Source organism: Peromyscus eremicus, chromosome 8a (assembly GCF_949786415.1).
Source record: "Peromyscus eremicus chromosome 8a, PerEre_H2_v1, whole genome shotgun sequence".
NCBI lineage: Eukaryota > Metazoa > Chordata > Mammalia > Rodentia > Cricetidae > Peromyscus > Peromyscus eremicus.
Genome location: NC_081423.1, coordinates 49,502,854 through 49,524,083, shown reverse-complemented (window position 1 = coordinate 49,524,083; position 21,230 = coordinate 49,502,854). Strand labels below are relative to the sequence as shown.

At 43.0% G+C, this 21,230-nt stretch overlaps 1 protein-coding gene across 1 annotated transcript in view; it reads left to right on the top strand.

Moving 5' to 3' along the window:
• Window positions 1-19,978: 19,978 nt before the first annotated feature.
• Dnah9 (dynein axonemal heavy chain 9) overlaps window positions 19,979-21,230 on the top strand; it is a 346,197-nt gene continuing 344,945 nt past the window's right edge. Inside the window, exon 1 of the mRNA XM_059270927.1 lies at window positions 19,979-20,389. Coding sequence (XP_059126910.1) covers window positions 19,979-20,389 — 411 coding nt within the window. The remainder of the gene's footprint in view (window positions 20,390-21,230) is intronic.

The following is a 21,230-nucleotide window of genomic DNA, read 5'->3' as shown; positions in this document are numbered from 1 at the left end:
CCCAGGCGACTGCCAAGCTTTGCCCTTTATCCTCCTAATTTCAAGACCAGTAGAAAATAGAAATCCTTCATTTATCTCAATAGTGAAAATGAACCTCTATATGGCTTTACTGTCCTAATAGAATTGAGTGAGCATCAAGGATTATTGATTGGGAACAAGTCATACAAAGTGAGCTAAGACACCTGCTTCAGGCAGAACTGGGGCCTGAGTTTTCTGGAAATATACGGACTAGGACTAGTATATGAAAAGGCATAGGAGATGAGAGTTTCTTAATCAAAAACTGACCAATAGTTACTAGAAGAGATGATACACATCTGTAATTCCAGTCACTAGAAAGGTTGAGGCAAGTGGATCAAGGTCCGTCAAGGATACATAATGAAACTCTATCTCAAAACAAACAGGCAAGCCAGGCATAGAGACTCATTCCTGCAAGCTCAGAACTTGAGAGACTAAGACAGGAAGATTGCCATGAGTTCCAGGCCAGGTAGGGTTTCACAGTGAGGCCTTGTCTCCAAAAACCAAGCAAAACAAAACAAAACTAAACTAAACTAAACAAAAACCAACAATAATATGCTTGTGTTAAGTATGCCCCATTTTGCTATGCATTTTATGCAAAAGTTGGGGCATTACTAAAATTTTTACTCATTGCTTATCTGAAATTCAGTTAATGCCTTTTCTGGTCATGTTCCCTGGGACCATGGTGACTATGATGAACTCCCCTTTATGTTTCTGGTAGACACACTTTTGAATAGTTGTCTGATTGGGAGCTGGTGTTCTGGTTCTAATAGTCCTACATAGACTTAGGCTATCCAACCCATTCCAGGGCAGTGTGCTACTGTTCTGATCAGATACCTTTTCAGCCTTTACCTTGCAGCTTTCTGTACTCCTGTAAGTTCTAAGTCGTGTGCTAAACTCTCTGCCATATGCAGAGTGACTCTGATCCACCCCACCTGTATCCAGTGGGCTGCAGGGAACAGTTTGTCAGGCCCAGTTAGCCAGTCATTTTAGATGTCTGTTTCTACTCAGGGTTCTTCTATTTTTCTTTGGTGGTAGGGCTTATAGTTCCTGGGGAGCTTGTATGTGATCAAGCTCTCAGGTGAAGGGACTCTTGGTATATAGCTGTCCTTTTGTCCTTGCGGAAAGGGCAGTTTATATAGACTTAATTATTTACTTGTTTATTCATTTGAGACAGGATCTTTCCATATAGGCCAGGCTAGCCTAGAAACTTATAATTCACCTGCCTCATACTCTCATGCCCTGGTATTACAGACATGTGCAATTGTATCTGGCCTTAGGTAGACTTTATAACCATATGCTCTAAGCTATGCATGCCTATAAGTAACACAGCTATTTATGCTATTTCCTTCTTGGTGTAATCCCAAACTGATCCTCTAGGTAATTTCAGCTCTCCTTCTCCTAACTACACAGATCATAGAAGCCGTTTCTGTTCCATGATTAGACATGGCCTCATCAAGATGCTTTCTGGTCCCTCTCCTTGGTCCTTCCCCAAGGCTTGGGTTGCATGAGGGCCTGGAACTTTCCCTTACTTTCCTGGGAGGTGTGGCCCACATGTCACATTTTTTTCAGGACATCTGGTTATTTCTGCCATCACCATCACCCCATCCTTTCCCCTGCACCTATCTGGAAGAATGTCACAGCTTTTCCAAAGGCGCTTGTTGCTATGGTTTCTGGTGCTGGGGGTCAAACCCAGAGATTCGGGCATTCCAGACAAGTGTCCCACCGCTGAGCAATATTCCAAGCCCCTTTTAATCATGTTTTCTTTTGCCACTGGTTCTCACTGAGTTGCTTGGGCTGACATTAAACTCTCTCTATAGCCCACACAGACCTTGAACTTTCCAACTTCTTGCCCCAGCCTCCCTACCACCGGGATTACAGACCTCTTCTTTTGCTTCCCCAACCTCCTTCTGTGTCTCAGAAAAGACTCTTACGTCTTTCTTGTGAGGAAATCTGCTTATTGTAGCCCAGGTCTCCTTATCCCTCTACGGTTTAGATGGATAATCTCTTAGTCTGCCTGCTGTGCCCCGTATATTCAAAGCCAAGTTTCAGAATTAAAACACACATGCACAGCAATGCAAAGCTTCTCTCCTTCTATGTGATTGCCTATTACAGTATAAGAAAATAAATAGTGTGGCCATCACAGCTATTGCCTCTGCTTTGTGTTAAAAATATTCAGAGTCAAAGGGCTGTTTTAAGATGATTCTATCCTCCTCTGAGGCCTAAAGTATTGCACTGGGTAGAGAGCCATAGGACAGCATGAAGATGTATGAACACTGCCAATTACTTCCTCAGAATCTATTCCTTACTCATAACTGCCAGCACGTTCTATCAGTTTACATGAACAGGGAGTGCAAACGTAATATATGAAACAACCCCTATAATAAACCTTCCAGCTGTGAGGAAACACCTCCAGATGAGAACTGAGTAGGCTCTTAAATTTGGAGTCAAAACTCATTGAACAGGTTTTAGTTCTGACCCGAAATATTTTAAATCATAAAATTAAGAGGGAGAGGGAAAAATGATTAAATATTCAAGTAATATGTCAACACTTCTTTACCCGCAAAGAAACAGACATCAAGCCGGCTTTCAACTTCTCTTTCAAACTAAGTTGCAGAAGCCATGGAAGCCGCTCCATAGAGCTTTTATAGGCCTTTCCTCTGTAGTAGTTAGAGACACAAGCTGGGGAGTGTGGGAGCAGCCTGGGGAATTCTGATCAGGTGCAAGTGAGATCTTGATTTATGTCACAGAACAGGGCCAGTTGGTATGAAGCATACTTGGGGTTTATTAGGAATTGAATTAAATAATTAGGAATTTAAAGGGCTTATTATAGGTTTAAGTGTGGAGACATGACATAGGACTCCATCCCCCTATTCCCACACATACCTCTGTGTGGGAAGCACTGGGGATTGAACCCAGGATCTCACACATGCTAAGTACACTGCCACCGATCTGTACCCCTAACCTGCTTTTTATTTTTACTTGAAGAGAGAGTCTTACTAAGTTGCAAGCTGACTTTTAACCTACTTAGAACTGGCTAGGCTTGAACTCATGATCCTCTTGCCTGAGCCTCCCGAGTAGCTGGTAGAGTTGAGGCAGGCAAGTTGAGGAGACAATTTATTACCTTGGGACTCAGTTTCATTTCAGTTATGTACAGAAACAATGCTCTTGGAAGCCTAGCACCTTTATCTGCAAGTACCACACACATGTACTACTACTCTAAAACAACACACCTAGCTATCTCAAATCCCCTCATACCCAAGCCTGCATCCAGCTTCACATACACCCTTCTGTGAACAATAGCATGTGTTTCTTTGCCCCTAGCAATAGTCAACTTTAGATGGCTTCTATTTGAATCTAATCCCCAATCTGGGTCTTTGGGTGTGAAACCAGCCTAAACTGGTTTTGGGTGCATGTGCAGTAAGGCCAACTCTGTCCTTGATTCAACTTTTAGAGAATCTGTTTACCATCTTATGCCTATGTGTAACTGGGCATGCATAGGATTAAAGTCAGATGCATTGTGGGAAGGGACCTAACCTATCAATCATAACAGAGACCCACCCAAACTACACAGCCTAGGAACCACCTCTTCCTTCCTTTAGACCCCAAAAGGCTGTTTCCGGGAGCCTTTGTGTATCTTCACTCATTTGTTCCCTCTCAGTGTATGCTGACCGTTCCCCTTGCTGTTTTTCTTAAAATAAGCATTCTTTCTTTGCTGCTTTTGCAAATCTGTCAGCTTCTATTTCAGTTCCTTGACTAAGGAGCAAGAACTGGGAATTGTCCTGCCTAAACCCTGACCCCAGGAACAGAGAGACACAAACAGGAAGCAGGAGAGAAAACTCAAGGGACATGAGACCTGAGAAGGACAGAAGCCCTCACCATGGAGTCTGGCTTGTCTTTACTGCTGGCTGAGATCAACTACACTTCTACACAATGGATAGAGCCAACCTGCCTACAGAGATGATGTGTGTTTTCCTAAAGCCACCTAGACAAGGCTGCTGAAACAACACGCACTGCTTCCTTAGGACCAGAACACTGTTAACCTTGAGTCATACTATCTCAGCATCCTTCTCGAATCCCTAAGTCTAAACAGTGATTTTATGAGACCACCTTGATTTCATTTCTAAAAGAAAATTATTTTCCATCATTTTATCAGTTATTTGAGAGTTTTACGCAATGCATTTTGACTATATTCACTCCCTTCACCAACTCCTTCGAGATCTATCCCCTCTTCCCTAGCTACCCAACCTTACCTCTGCTCTCTCACTCATCAAGTGTAGTTTGTGTTGTCCATATTAGTTTTGGACCATGGTTGCGCACACCTTTGATCCCAGCACTCGTGAGGCAGAGGCAGGCAGATCTCTGAGTTCGAGCCCAGTCTGGGCTAGAGAGCAAATTCCAGGACAGTGAAGGCTACACAGACAAGCCCTGACTCAAAAATAAAACAAACAAAATCAACAAAAAAAAGAAAGAAAGGAAAGAAGAAAGGAAGGAAGGAAGGAAAGAAGGAAGGAAGGAAGGAAGGAAGGAAGGAAGGAGAAAAAAAGAAACCAAGAAAAGGAAACATTCTCTCTCCAAAGCTATCAACTGCCAATAGCTCCTTAGCTGGGGGTATAAGGTGTGGGCTTTCCTCCCACCTCCCCCTTGCCATGCAGCAATTTGTCTCACCTGAGCCTGCACAAGTCTTGTGATTGCTGTCACAACCACTGTGAGTTCACATGTACAGCTACCTTGCTGTGTCCAGAAAACACTGTTTCCTTGTAGCTATCCACTGTCTATACCTCTTACATTCTTTCTGGCCCTCTTCCATCATGAACTAGGGGGGAAGAGGGTGTGATATAGATGCCACATTTAGTACTGAGCATTCTGCAGTATCCTATGCTCTGCACCCTGATCAGTTGTGGGTCTCTGTGTTAACTAAATGGGCATAGTATTAAACTGATTCCTAATAACTTACGCCTATAGTACATTGATTAACCAGCATCAGAGAAACATTTTTTTTTTTGCAGTAAATAGTGATTGATTAACACAAAGACCTCAAAGAAAATTCTTTAAGAAAAACAGTAAGTAGGAGGAATCAAGATGACGGACAACACTCAGGAGTCTCCAGGGAAAAATCTGGAGAAAGCTGAAAACCAATGATTAGACGAGCAATGGGGCATGGTAAGGTTCCTCCCCTTGGCACTGGAAACAAACAGATCATGAAGATTCCTACTGCACTGGCATCTTTGGAACCGAACACCCTCCCCGTAACACACACACACACACACACACACACACACACACACACACACACAAGGGGGGAGGGGAGGAAGAGGGAAAGAGAGAGAGACTTAAACAAAAATGAAAATAAACTTAAAAAGAGTAAGAAGTTGGATTCACTGGTTTGCTGCTTCCAAGAAACACAGCTCACCATCAAAGACAGCTATTAATTATCTTGCAGAGAAGGGACAGAAAAGTTGTCCCAGGCACAGAGAACTAAGATGCCGGCAGGTGTCGCTGTTCTGGTATTTAACACTATAGGCTTCAAAACAAAACTGGTTGGGAGGAACAAGGAAGGTCACCCTGAGCTGATTAAATATACAACTCCTCAGAGGTTGTAACAATTCTCCACAGTGAGCACAGCTGAAGCATCAGGGGGAAGTATGCCACTCCCAATAGCTAAAAATAAATAAATCAAACACCTTGGAACAAGCTTCACCTAGGGAGTGAAAGATCTCTAGAGAGAAAAGTTTCCACTGCTGGAAAAGAAAACGAAAGGGGACATAAGAGATGGTGAGGACTCCAATGTTCGTGGATTAGATGTAATTTTGTGAAAATAGTTCTCCTACCAAAAGCAATCAACAGATTCAGTGAAATTCCCCTCCCCAAATTGCAACACCACTCTTTACAGAAAAAGAAAAAAAAATGGCTTAAAATTCATATAGATGCACAAAAGATCCTAGCTATGCAAAACACTGCTGAGCGGTAATAATGCTACAGGTATCACCCTGTTGCTCTCAGGTAATACTACAGAGCCACCATTGTGAAAACAACATGGTAACGACACACAAATAGGCATGTGGGTCAGTGGAGTAGAGTAGAGGACTCAGATGTAAATTCACAAAGCCACAGCCAGACGATTGTTTACAAAAAAGCCAAAAACACACATCAGAGAGCAGACAGCCTTTTTAACAGATGGTGCTGAGGGAATTGGGTATCTGGACGCAGAACAATGAAAGGAGATATTTATTTCTCACTCCATCCAAAACGCAATTCCAAGTAGATGGAAGACGGCAGTGCAGGTCCTCTAAAAAAATGCTAGAGGGGAAAACACTTGAAGATATGGGCATGGGTGAGGCCATTCTGGATATAACTCTGGATGTTCGGGAAATCAAGCCAACAACTGACAGAATGGAACCTCGGGAAATTACGGAGTGTCTATATAGCAAAGGTAACCACCAACCAACTGAAGAGGCAGCCTACAGAATGGGAGAAAATCTTCACTAGTTATATATCTGACAGAGGCTTAATATCTAGAATATACAAAGAAATCCAACAATAATAAACATCAATAAAATAACCTAACCCAAAAATAGGCTGTAGAAATGAATAGAGTTTGCAAAAGAATAAATACAAATGCCTAACAAACATTTTTAAAGTATTAAACATCATTAGCAATCAGAGAGATGCAAATTAAAATGATTTTTTTTATTTCATCTCACCCCAAGCATAACAGTCATTATCAGAAATGCAAATGACAACAAATGCTGGTGAGGATGTGGAGAAAGGGAAAAATGTGTTTGATGTTGAACTGTAAAATAGTGCTGCCACTGTGTTGTGTATATTTCTCAAAAGGCATAGAAAACCATGTGACCCAGCTACATCACTACTGAGCATACAGCCAATATTTTCTGTATCCCACCACAGAGAAACTTGCCTATCTCTGTCCTTGCTGCTCCTTAGCAAGGAAAGGAAATCAGGACTATTAGGCGCATATGCCCAGTGGAATTTTATTTAGCAACAATGAAAGTGAAATGAAATTTGCAGGAAAATAAATGGAACTGGAAAATACTATCCTAAGTGAATTTACCCAGACCAAGAAAGACAAATACTGCATGTTTGCTCATATGTGTATCCTAGCTTCACATATGTAGATCTGTATGTTTACTTTGCTGTGCAGGTGGAAGCTATGAAGCTAGAAAGGGGTCATTAGAGGAAGAGCTAAAAATAAATAGGTCTTAAGAGAGAGCACAGTAGAACATCAATGATACAAAGGTAGAGGTGGGGGTAGAAAGGTTTGAGCAGAGGTAGAGGTAGGGAAGGGGGGCAGAAGTGGATCCAGAGAGAGGGTTAACTGAAACTGAAGATATGTGAAAAAGATATGTAAAAAATCTAGTCTTTTTAAGCCAGTGAAAATATTTTTAAAAGTTTGAATGAGGGTATACTGCATGAGTGTATAATACTGCTCCCAGAAGTCATAGGTTGGTAAATAAAATTCCAGTGCCAGGTGTGTAGTACTTTCCTAAGTTGCTGGTTAGGGAGGCTTCAGAGGCCCCTAAAACAAGACAGGTTATTGTCATTGCTCTTAGCTGTCCATAGAACTGGATGTGGTTTTATGGAATAGAGAAAATGAAGTTTGGACTGAGCTTCCTCCCTGCCAGCTATCTCTCATAATAGTCCAGGGTGCTGGGGAGAAAAGTCATTAACGGTCTTACTCATCAGTGAACCCTGTGAACTACAATATCATCCTACCAGGAATGCTATACCCACTTGTGCAATAGTAGAATGACTGTTATGGGAGTAACCAACCACATTTTGATTGGACTTGAGGCCTGTCTACAAGAGGGAATTCATTCCTGGTACTAAAATTTTAGTAAAGAGTCCATGGCTGTGAGTTCATAGCTCTAGTATTCTTGTGTTTTACTAAAAGGACTTGATGTCAAATTACTTTCTAAGTATCTGTTTATACTTAGCTTAATGCTGATCTCAGCATTGGTCAGAGAAGCTTCTATCTGCAGTAGATGATGGTTAAATCACAGACTCCCATATTGGTCAAAATGCTGAGAATATGTAACTGTTGGTTGTTCAGCCCTAAACAGTACATTTATATCATCCCCTCCCCAAAGACACAGGGGATGAAAAAGAAGAAGAAGAAGAAGAAGAAGAAGAAGAAGAAGAAGAAGAAGAAGAAGAAGAAGAAGAAGAAATAGGAGGAGGAGGAGGAGGAGGAGGAAGAGGAGGAGGAGAAAAGAAGGAGAAGGAGGAGGAAGAAGAGGAGGAGGGAGAAAAGGAAGAGGAGGAGGAAGAGGAAGAAGAAGAAGAAGAAGAAGAACAAGAAGAAGAAGAAGAAGAACAAGAAGAAGAAGAAGAAAGAGGAGGAGGAGGAGGAGGAGGAGGAGGAGGAGGAGGAGGAGGAGGAAGGAAGGAAGGAAAAAGAATGTAAGAACCAGAGGTTAGACAAGAGTGCTGACACTGGAACACAATATGACCACTGAACTCATGAATTCATTGTAGCTGTGGTTATCTGAATGACGCAGACACAAGATGGTGCCTGTCAACACACCATCATGGATGTCAATGGCTGTAGGGTAAGAGGAATCATTTTCTTTGGTGGTGTAGCTACTTGTAAGTGACCTATGTGCCAGCAAATAATCCCCACACTTATGCTCAACCAAACAAAATGCAAAACAGAAGACATGAAGGTAGGAGGGGGAGTCCTTGTGAAGAAGAACACTTGGTAGTAGTTGGAGGGTAGGAGAGGATGCAAACATTTAATTTCTGTTACTATGACAGAAAACAACCTAAGGCTCATACATTTTTAACTTTTAGCCTTACTAAAATGTTATGTTCATTATAACTTTAGTGGGTGTCTTAGGGTTTCTATTGCTGTGAAGAGACAGCATGGCCACAGCAACTCTTATAAAGGAAAACATTTAATTGGTGTGGCTTAGATGTTCAGTCCATTATCATCATGGTGGTACCTGGAGACATGCAGGCAGACATGGTGCTGGAGAAGGAGCTGAGAGTTAATACATCTTGACTTGCAGGCAACAGGAAGTGAACTGACTGACACACTGAGCGAAGCTTGAGCAAAAGGGACCTCAAAGCCCACCCACACAGTGACACACTTCCTCCAACAAGGCCATACCTGCTAGGGATGGCATATAAGATGGCTGATGTGCTACCAGCAGAGATTGGAGCAAAGGGGACTCAAGATTGTGGACCATTAACCCTCCACGTGTTCCCCTCCAGATCTTCTGCTTAGCATGCCTCTAGAGGGCCAAGGCAGAAATGCCTACATGTCCCAAGGCCATGCTTTATGGCGTGCACATGTCATGCATGCCCTCCTCCATATAAATACTTGTTGTAATACTAGTCTTTTTCTTCTATCTGATCTTCATGTTCTGTGTTCCTAGATCAATGGTGATTTCTGTGATGCAAGAAAGGAGTGAAGTAAATTTCACAGGAAATTATACAGAGATAATAGAGATAATCACCCAGGCTGGGGTTAAGGCAGTTATGTAGTTCATGGAAAAGAACCTGCAGCCTGGGGAAGCTTTTTAGGCTTGGATAAACTGTACCGAATGTGTGGTCAACTTTAGCACATGGTATGATGTGTATCAACACACTGGACTTAAATTGGTCATGATGAATAATTCAGTTTCTGAGGATATTCCAAGGACATTGTGTAAAACTTGAGACCCTAAGGGGTATTGGCTGAAGACTATGGATGGAGTAACATATAGATGGGATGACAAACTAAAAGTGTGGGAACCTAGAATAGGAGGAAAATAGTGGCCTCCACCAAGAAAGGGAGATGGCAACTTTACTTCAGATACTTTTTATTCCTCCTAAAGGAGTGTGGAGATAATGTGACAATTGATAGAGTGATTGCTACAAGCTTTATTGGGTTCCTAGATTGAAAAGAGCTGCCAAGAAAGGTGAGCTTTCTTTCATAGAAGCTCTATAAATTACATTAGGTCTTCCTTGGAATTGTTGAATATAGAAGGACAGAAGTTGCTGTCTTGCAGGGACACATTTCTTGTCTGAGGTCATTGTAGCCCACCAGTCATGGGGCTTAATGTTTGCAGAGGGCTGAGGAGGAATTTAGGTGGCTACAGGGGTCTTGAGATTGGAGCAGACTGTGTGAGAAGGAAATGACTGTCTGGTACATTGACCACTGTTCTCATTTTTTTACCTTTTTTGTGAAATTGCATGTTGCTAGCCTTTGGGTCAAGTGCTCAGAAGGTTGTATAATCATTAATAATAAAAATAGATTATGCTTGCTTTGATGTTAAGTCTGAGATAGTTCCTGTGTTTAGTAAAAGATGATGAAGAATATATTAGTGATTTTCTAAGAATAAGTTTTGGAATCATGAGAACGTTTTGCATTGGGTGATTTCCCCTTTTCTTTCTGTTCCCCCTTTACTTATGATAATAAAAAACTGAGGTTACCAGGGCAAAAGCAGAAACTAGGAAAAGGTAGGGAAGCTAAAGAAGCTTAGCAACTGAAGAAGCCCGAAGTGACCTGTCAGTTTGCACGAACATTGTCTCTGAGTATTTATTGCACCTTCCAGGTATCCCATCCTTCAGACTCCTGAAACTGGTGAGGGTGGTCCCTGGCACACACCTACTTCAACAAGGCTACACTTTCTAATAGTGCCACCTCCTTTTGGGGCCATTTTCTTTCAAACCACATTATACTCCCTGGCTCCCTAAGGCTTGTAGCCATATCATAATGCAAAAATGCATTTAGTCCAACTTCAAAAGTCCCCATAGTCTATCACAGTCTCAACAATGTTTAAAATTCCAAAGTTCAAAGTCTCTTCTGAGATTCATGCAACCTCTTAATTGTAATCTCCAAGAAAAATTAAAATAAAAAAGCAGATCACATATTTCTAACATATAATGGCACAGGATTATATGTTGGAATTTTACCATTCCAAAACACAGGGGAGGGAGCATAGTAAGGAAATACTAGACCAAAGCAAGACTGAAAACCATCTGGGCAAATTCTAAACTCTGTATCTCCATGTCTGAAGTCAAGGCTCTCTTCCTATCTCCAAGTCCTTTCAGCTTTGTTGACTGCAACACACTTCTTTCTCCTGGGCTGGTTCCACTCATTGTTAGCAGCTCTCATCAGGCAGGTATCCCACAACTCTGGCATCTCCAACATCTTGGGTTCTCCAAGGCAATCCAGGCTTCAACTTCATAGCTTCATGCAATGGCCTCTCTGGCCTCCATTCAGGGACACCCCTGACACATGCCTGGCCTAACCACTTTTCCTTGATCTCAGAAACAAATTCCACAACCCTTTCCTTCTATTCTTAACTCCAGAACCACATGGCCAAAGCTGCCAAGTTCTGCTGCTTGCTAGGGTTGGAACATGGCCCCCTCATTCAATTACATCTTTGGCAGCTTTCTGTTTGAAATGGTTTCCTTCACTGCCTAAGTTTGGCTGTCCTAAAACTTGATCTGTAGACTGGGATGGCCTCAAACTCAGAGATGTGCCAGCCTCTGCCTCTAGAGTGCTGGAATTAAAGGCATGCACCAACCCACCTGGCTCTAAGCTTTTTGTTGTTGTTGTTGTTTTGAGACAGGGTTTCTCTGTGTAGTTTTAGTGCCTGTCCTGGATCTAGCTGTGTAGACCAGGCTGGCCTCGCACTCACAGAGATCTGCCTGGTTCTGCCTCCCAAGTGCTGGGATTAAAGGTGTGTATACTGCCTGGCCTCTAAACTTTTCTTTAATTCCTTTTCACCTAAGCTTGACTGTCCTGAAACTGGATCTGCAGACTGGGATGGCCTCAAACTCAGAGATCTGCCAGCCTCTGCCTCTAGAGTGCTGGGGTTAAAGGCATGCACCACACCACCGAGCTCTAAGTTTTTCTTTAATTCCTTTTTACAAGTTGGAAACTTAGCTGGGTAGGATCTTGCTCTGGGGTTACCACTCCCTTTATTCCATTTCTTAATCTGTTCATCTCCTGGAACACAGGACTTAGCTCTATTCCACTTCCTGATGCCCCCTTTCTCAACCTGTGTATTTTGTATTTTTATTTGCTCAGCTTGCTCCTTTTCATTATAGATCTTCAGTAGAATTAACACTAGTAACCGCACAACAGAGTCTATACTAGGCTCTTTTGAGATTTCCTCTGCCAACAGAATTAATCCAAAACTCTTTACTTTAGCCTCAGGCAGACTTTTCAGACAAAGGCATAAAACAGCCACATTCTTCACCAAAATATCACAACAATGATCTCTAGGCAACATTCTAAAATTCTTCTCCTCTGAAACCTCTTCAGCCAGCCCCCGACAATTCGAATAGCTCTGAGCAGCACTGTCTTCCATGCTCCTACTACTATGGCCATTAAGCAGAACTTAAAGTGTTCAAGTGCTTCTCTTATCCACAGTCCCAAGGTCCATATTCCTTCAAACAAAAACATGGTTAGGACTATCACAGTTGTAACCCAGTCCCTGGTACCAAGTTGTGTCTTAGGGTTTCTATTCTTGTGAAAAGTCAGCATGACCACAGCAACTCTTTTGAAGGAAAACATTTAATTGGGGTGGCTTACTTACAGTTCAGACATTCAGTCCATTATTATCATGGTGGTACATGACGATGTGCAGGCAGACATGGTCCTGGAGCAGTAGCTGAGAGTTAATACATCTTGACTGGCAGGCAATAGGAAGCAAACTGAGTGTCACATTGAGTGAAGCTTGAGCAAAAGAGATCTTGAAGCCCACCCACACAGTGACATACTTCCTCCAGCAAGGCCACACCTCCTAATAGTGGCATTCTCTTTGGGGGCCATTTTCTTTCAAACCGCCCCAGAGGGGATTATTGCAGCCTAGAGTTCCAGGTTATATTCCATTATTATGAGGAAGTTAAGGCAGGAATTTCACACAGCTAGACATATTACATCTGTAGTTAAGAGGAAAGGGAAATGAATGTACATGTGCTCACTTGATTGTTTGTGCTCCACTTGATTTATCCATCTTAGACAGTTCAGAACCCCTGCCTAGGGAATGGTGCTACCTACAACAGTCAGGTGTTGCAGAATATTTGTTTACAATGTAAAGATTTGTCTCTGCCTAAAACACCTTCTGATTGGTTTAATAAAAAGCTGAATGGCCAATAGCTAGGCAGGAGAGGGTAAGGGAGGATTTCCGGGGAAAGAAAGGAAGAGGAGGCTGAATCTAAATGTGCAGGGGAGAGGCCAGGAGACACAGAGAGGAAACAGGAGGTACAAGATGAAAGAGAGGTAATGCCATGTGATAGAACGTAGATGAATATAAATGGGTTAATTTAAGTTATAAGAGCTCGTGGGAGAAGCCTAAGTTAAGGCCGAGATTTCATAATAAGTCTCCATGCCATTATTTGAGAGCTAGCTGGTGGAATAGAGAAAAACTTGCTACAGTCTGGAGCTTAATGAACTTCTCTGAGAAAATCCTCCACAAGCATACCCATAGGCCCACCGAATGTAGATAATCCTCCATTGAGGTTCTGTTCCCATTTTAGGTTCCATTAAGTTGACAATAAAGCCAGCCTTTACAGCTATGGTCAGTGAAATAACCAAAGTTCATTAAATACACAGATGAAATTGTCAAAAAATAAAGAAAAGCAGTAAGTAAACCAACTCATGTTTTACACTTCTAATCTTCATTTAAATACTTGATCTTTAAACAGTGCTATAAACCATATCCTTTGAGAAATGTAATTTTAAAATCCCCAAGATTGTACACATAACCATTGTAATGCTACCTATGTATGACTCTCTCATGAAGCCTGCCCTCACATCTTGGGGTTATATTCTGTCCTTTTTCTACATAACTGTTGGTTTAAAATTACTAAACTAAGTTCCCTTCACTCTGAAATAGTTTTCTGTGACCTAGTCAAAGATCCAACTTTACTTCAGTGGAGTTCTCAAAGGAGACAGAGAATTCCTCAGGCTGCTGGTGGCAGTGCTGGGCTGTCTCCTTGCCATCAGAGCTGGTGTACATCCAAATATGTGCATAGGCTTCTGGAGAGAATCCTCTTTCATAGTCTTAGTAATAACTATATGTACAACTTTGAAGTTACATTGTTCAGAGGCTTAAAAAGATTAAGGAGAAATGTTTGGTCTGCTTCTTGACTTTGTTACCATTTTATTGTTGTAAAGAGATACCATGACCAAGGCAACTCTTATAAAAGAAAGTATTTAATTGGAGGCTCACTTATAGTTTTAGAAGGTTAGTCTATTATCATCACGGCAGGAAGCATGGTAGCAGAAAGACAGACTTGGGACTCAGAGTATTGCTCACATCCTGATCCACAGACAGCAAGCAGAAAAAGAGAGTGGGCTTGGAGCAGGCTTTTGAAACCTCAAAGCCCACCTCCAGTGATACACTCTCTCCAATAAGGTCACACGTAACTCCAACAAGGGCCATACCTCCTAATCCTTCTCAAACAGTTCCACTAACTGGGGACTAAATGTTCAAACATATGAGCCTATGCGGGCTATTCCCATTCAAACCACCACACTCCACTTCCTGACCCTCATAAGCTTGTAATCATAGCATAATTCAAAATTTACTTAGTCCAACTTCAAAAGTCCCCAGAGTCTTTCACAGCCTCAAGACTGCTCCAAAGTCTAAAGTCTCTTCTGAGGCTTAAGGCAATCCCTTAACTGTAACCCCACAGAAAGGCAAAAGCAAAAATGCAAATCACCTACTTCCAACATATAATGGCACACAATATACATTACCATTCCAAAAGGGAGGAAAGGGTCTGTAGAAAGGAAATGTTGGGCTAAAGCAAGACCAAAACCTAACATGATAAAGTTCAAATTCTATATCTCTGCATCTGATGGCAAAGGACTTATGTGTCTCTTCTCTTCCAGTTTTTCTGACTGCAACACACTTCTATCTTAGGCTGATTCCATACCAAGTATATAGCTCTCCTTGGCAGGTATCCCATGGCTCTGGCATCTCCTACATCTCAGGGTCTCCAACATAATCCAGAATCCAGCTTTCATAGCTTCACACAATGGCTTCTCTGGGCTTCCATGCAGGGACTCTCCTATCACACCACTGGCCTCAGTTGCTTTCCTGAACCATAAAGGATGATTCTACACTGCACTTCCTATATTCTTCTTGACTCTAAAGCCAAAACCACATGGCAGAAGCTATCAAGTTCTGCTTGCTGGGGCTGGAATCTTGCCCCATCCTTGAATTACATTTGTACAAGCTTTCTGTTGTTGATGCTTTCCTTTAATTATTTTTCATAAAGGAAGCTTAGCCTGGTGGGATCTTTCCCTGAGGACACTACTCCCTTTATGTCATTTTGAATCAGGCATTTCTTCAAACATTTTATCTCCTTGAGCACAGGACTTGGCTTCAACATTACACTTCCTGGTTCTCTTTTTCTCCTCAAACTGTACATTGTATGTCTCTTTGCTCTGCTTGCTCCTTTTCATTGTGGGTCTGCATAAGAGCGACCACTAGTGACCATGTGCCACAGTAATACTAGGTTATCTTGAAATCTCCTCTGCCAATGACATTAATCTCAAACTCTTCAACTTAGCCTCAGGTAGATTTTTGGGGCAAGGGCAGAAAGCAGCCACATTCTTTGCCAAAATATTAGAAGAATGGTCTTTAGGTCAGTTGCTGATATTCTTCCCCTCTGAAACATGAGTCAGGCCTCCACAGTCCACATTGCTCTTTTAACACTACTGTCTTCTATGCTCCTACTAGGATGGCCTATGAAGCCTTGCTTATAACATTCAACTGCTCCCCTATCCACAGTCCCAAATCTTCTATATTTCTCCAAACAACACCACGGTCAGGCTTGTCACACCAATACCAGTCCCTGGTATCAACTTCTGTCTTAGTTACTGTTTTATTGCTGTGTAGAGACACTATGACCAAAGTAACTCTTATATAAGAAAGCATTTAATTGGGGGCTTTAGAGGTTAGTCCATTATCATCATGGCAGGAAGCATGAGGGCAGGAAGGCAGGCTTGGGACTCAGAGCTTACATCCTGATCTGCAGGCAGCAGGCAGAGAGAAAGACTGGGCCTGGTATAGCCTTTTGAAACCTCAAAGCCCACCCCCAGTGACACACTTCCTCCAGTAAGGCCATACCTCCTAATCTTTCCAAACAGTTCCATTAACTTGGGACCAAACATTCAATCACATGAGCCTATAGGGAGCCACTCTCATTCAAACCACCATTTTTACTTTCATCTAAGCAACTTTAATATATGTGGTTTATGAAACTCATACCATAGTTATATAGGCTGATAAGATAAAAATAGGTCAGAAAAGTCAAAGGATTTGAGACATATATTTTGACTGTAAACATGCCTTATTTATATTTTTTCTCAGAAAAGAGATTATAGCCCTTTGCTAATGGTTTGGAAAATTTTTATGAGAGACTTAAACCAGAACTCTAATATAAATAGGGCTCCTTTTCTTTTCCTATATCCAGTTAATTTTTCCTCTCTACTGTCACAGTTTGAGGGGATAAGATGTGTTACCCACAAAGATAATATCTCACCCAAATCTGGGCTGGACATAAGGATATGTGTGTGATCCATTTGCATAACGGGAAGAATTATTGCTTTGGATAAACAAGTTCATACAAGGAGAGGATGAAAGTTGAGAGGAGGAGGATGAGGCAGGTTACTGCAACACTAATGTTGAAGGGATGGGAACAGGGGAGGAAGTCAAGGAGACGAAGGGGAAGTGATTACAGTGGAAGGAGGGGAAAAAGTGCTTGTCATAAAGTCAGCAGGATAAAATGCTTCCCCATCCATGAGTCAAGAGCCAACTGGGTTGAAGACAGTCAAGAAGCTCTGTAAAGAGACACAGCAAGCAGTCCTTACTGGGATGGGTAACAAAGACACCACCAGGAACACACTTGATTATGAAGTTTCATTTCTAAGACATTTGATTATAATTTTACAAATGCAAACAATGAGCCTTTCCATTAAGTGGAATGAACTTCCTGTCTTTGGAGATAGAGTCTCATGTAGCACAATGTGCTTGAAATTCTCTATGCAGTCAAAGATAATCTTGAGTTATTGATCCTCTGGCCTCTATCTCTAAGTGTTGAGGTTACAAGCATGAACCCCGCACTTGATTTCTTATTTATTTGTATTTATTTGAGACAGGACTTTTCTACATAGCCCAAGTTAGTCTTGCCCTTGCCTGTGATTATCTTAGCCTCCAAAGTGCTAGGATTATAGGCATGAGCAACTGTGCTACACTTATTTATTACTTATTTTATTGTACAGTATATAACTATATATATATGGAAGTAAACATGTATAAAGTTGAATAAGAATGGTGAAAATGAAAATACATACCTGGACAAGGACAACACCAATAGACAAGCTAACATGGGTGAGGGAAAGCTCACACAGCCCCAACCCTAGATAAAGAACTAAAGGCAAATGAGAAATGCTGAGAGCTATAGAAACTGTCTTCCCCAGAGAAGAGCATACCAACTGGTTGTCCAATACCAAGTGGTCATCTTTGAAAATATATACAGGCAAGTAATGTGCAGACTGAGCAGGTTGTTGTATGTATCTAGGAATAAACACACACACACACACACACACACACACACACACACACACACACACGTCAGCAATTAAAGAAAAAAAGGCCATGAATTTGAAAAATAGCCTCCTGCCAGCAGTCAACCCTGACCTGCCTGTTTGGAGAGTGTGCTGTCTTGACGGTGACACTCCAAAGCCTGCTCAAGCTTTCAGATGATTGATGGAGCCCTGATGAGGTTTTACATTCACCATCACAAAACATCCACAACCATCTAGGCAAGCTGTTTTCAAAATCTTCACCCTCTGCAAAATGCCTGGGATTAAGTATTTATTGCAATTTTAAACTGCTAGGTTTTGGGGTAATTTCTTGTTGTACCTATTCAATATATAGAAAATATCAATTGTTTTTAATACAACCTATAAAAAATTTCCAAAAAAAAATCAACTCCTAAAATAAACAGAAGGTGTGTTATAGAGAAACAGAAAAACAGATGGCAGCATTTGAGAGACTTCACTTCAGGCAGACATCTTTAGGGACTCATTCACTCTCTGTATGTCTATGCACACGCATGCCTATACATGCTCATATATACATGCATGCCCCATACCAGTCAGAGTAGGATGTGGAGCATCTTTCTCCATGGCCCCCTGCCCTGTTTCCTCAATAGAGGATCTCTCATTGGACCAGAAGTTTACTGCTAGGCTCAGTAGCGAGTGAGCCCTTAGGATCCACCTGTCCCTGACCCCCCAGTGTTGGGTTACGGCTATGCCTAACTTTTAGCATAGGTCTTGAGGGGTGGAGGATGAACTCAAGTCCTCAAGCTTGCAAAGCAAGTTCTCCTACCCACTGACACATCCCCTCATCCCACCATTCATCCAGTTTTTATATAGGTGAGGCATGAGGCAAATGAGATAAAGGGGTGGGGGGAGCCAGGGTGAGGGTGGCCCAAACTTTATTTGACAGACTTATAGAAAATGAATGGTCCTGAGTTCACTCTATATACAAAACATAAGCAGATTGACACACTGGAGACATTTGCCATCCAAAACAGCCATGAGGACTTCTTATGGGAAGGAGGGAAGAAGAGAGGAAGGGTAGAAGAAAGGAAGGAAGGGATTATGGTATATGTAAGAAGCCTCTGACATTTCCATTTTCCACAATGTCTTTTTGGAAATATCGGTTATCAACCCCATTTTGCTCCTTTCTTCCTAATTGCTTCGCTTGTGTTTAATGCATCAATGATAAAACATTCTGCGTAGACATAATAAAGATCCATTTTCTAATGCAAACATTTTCATCACAGAACCCCTGGGTCCCAGTTATTGAGAAATCAATCATTTTAGCTTCTAGGCACTGGTGCTGTCCTGAGGGGGTCTTGTTAAGCCAAGCTGCCTTTGATAAGTGCCACGCTGTTAATATTCCTTTGAAGCCTATTGTAAGCCTCCACTTTACTAAGAAACCCTGCGGTCCCTGGGAGGTAATACAATCAGCGTGGAGGTGCAAAGAGGAGATTCTTGCAAACCTGCTGGCCTCATGCTGAGAGTCCATTTCCTTGGTATCCACACACCCTCACCATCACTCACACATCACATCACTTGCAAAGGCCCAAGCTGTTGATTCTGATCATGCAGAAGGATAGAGCCTGGGAAAAGTGATAATTTCCCTGGTCAGCAAGGGATGCTTAGCATGCCGCATATCTACAAGCGCTTTAGTACATATAAGAATTGAGCGGGGGCCACTCCCACAGAATCACATCACCCAGCACAGTTGCCCTTTTGGTAGATGAAAGCGTAGGCAGAGCAAGGTACTGCAGAATATTTTTACAATAATTTATTATATCTGTTTGAAGTGGAGACATCCGAAGTGGTTACCAGCCATGTGTACCTAATTAACTGTAAATTTAAATGAAACAATTCCTGAGTCTCACCAACAGATTGCATGTCTCTTGTAAGCTTATACTTTGCAAGAAAAAAAAAATCTCTCAGACAGTACTCTCCTGAAGTCTTTTAAGTTATCACCTTGGAAAAAGAAATTTATTTATATTGCATTCAACTTCCTTACATTCGTGGTATTATGATTTGGCACTGGGATTAACTTTTTAAATTATATATTTAGAATAGGGTAAGAGAATTATGTTGTTTGTGTATGGAGGCGGCTGAAGACTTTAATATGACCTTAGACAAAGGATTCCCACGCAATCCTTTGCTTTGCTTTCTTCTGCACACCTCCAGTCTACCAGACCATCCTGGAAGTGGGAGAGCCTCCACCAGTTTCCCAGCAACAGTGACGCGACCCCGCCCCTTCCCAGCCCCTGCCTACCTTATTAACTTAGTGGGGCGGAGCTAGAGTTCAGTACCCAATATAAGGAGAGCAGAGGCGGGAGGGCTTGGCATCCCGGTCGCTAGGGAAACGGACGCGGCGGCAGCAGCAGGCAAGGAGCGATGCCCGGCGCGGAAGAGCCAGCTGCCCTGGTGGAGACTGGGGATGAGGAGCCCGGCGACCCGAGGCTGCGGCTCCTGGGGGCTTTCGTGACTCGGAGTCTGCGTCCAGTCGCCGGTGCCTGGGAGCGCTGCTCGGGCACAGCCGAGGTGGAGCGGCTGCTGCAAGCCTTCCTGGATCACGGTGCAGCCGCGGAGCCGCGGCCGCTGCTGGTGGTGCAGCCTGGGCCTGGGGGCCTGGTGGTACGACCCTGCCTGGACGCAGGACCGGAGACCGGCCCGGCTCGCACCAAGGGGCTTTTTTTCTTGCGCACCAGGCCAGAGCCTCCAGGAAGTCACAGCCTCCGCGGTGCGGTGCTCTGCGGAGACCTGCCCGCGTTACCTCTGGAGCACCTAGCCCCGCTGCTCTCGGAGGTGAGGGTGGGTGGGTGGCCCCTAGCTAGCAGAGGCTGAAGCCTGGGGGGCGGGGAGAGGATGGGGGGGCGTGTGCATGAGGGGCGGAGTCAGATCCAAAAAGGTGGGGCGACGGTGCAGGGGAGGGTGAGTGGGCGGGGTCACAGCCAGAGGGCGGAGGCAAGGGGTGGAGTCTGGAAGAAAGTGACTGAGGTTGGAGCACAGCCTGGGAGGAGCTTCAAGGAAACCAAAACCCTGGTGAACTGTATGGTACCCGCTGGGGGCAAGTCTAGGTAGAGGCCAGGCCACAGTGAGAACCAGACTTGGGTCAGGGTCTTGGTTCAAGGGGAAGCCAGAGTGTGAAGAGTGCCCGAATCCCTGGCAGCTTTGCAAGTCAAAAGCAAGAGCTGAGGATAGAACAGTGGTGAATGGGGGGAGGGGGAAATTTCGAGTGGGTCTACTGGGTGGAAGAAGCTGCGGTGCTTTATTTCCTTAGCAGAGGTGTTCAGAGGGAGGCGCTTTGGTTTTGAGTGTATCATTCATTTACCATGCAATCATTTACTAAAGGTCAGCCCTGTGCCCGCAGAAGTTGAGTATCATTTTGGAAATCGCCAGTGGGCATTGGGAAGGGTCTGTCACCGCCCTGGGGAAACGGACATGGATGGAACCTCTGACTCTCAGAGAATTTTCACAAGGGTATTTAGGAGAGGTTCTTGTTCCCCTTTAGACCTTTCCAAGTGAAAGAAAACTTTCGTGCTTCCAGAGACTGGTCCTCTCCAGGTCCAGCCAGTCACGAAATTGGTGTAATTCAGGAACTAGCTGTGTGATTGGTGTCCTGGAAACTACACAGGAATAGAAAATA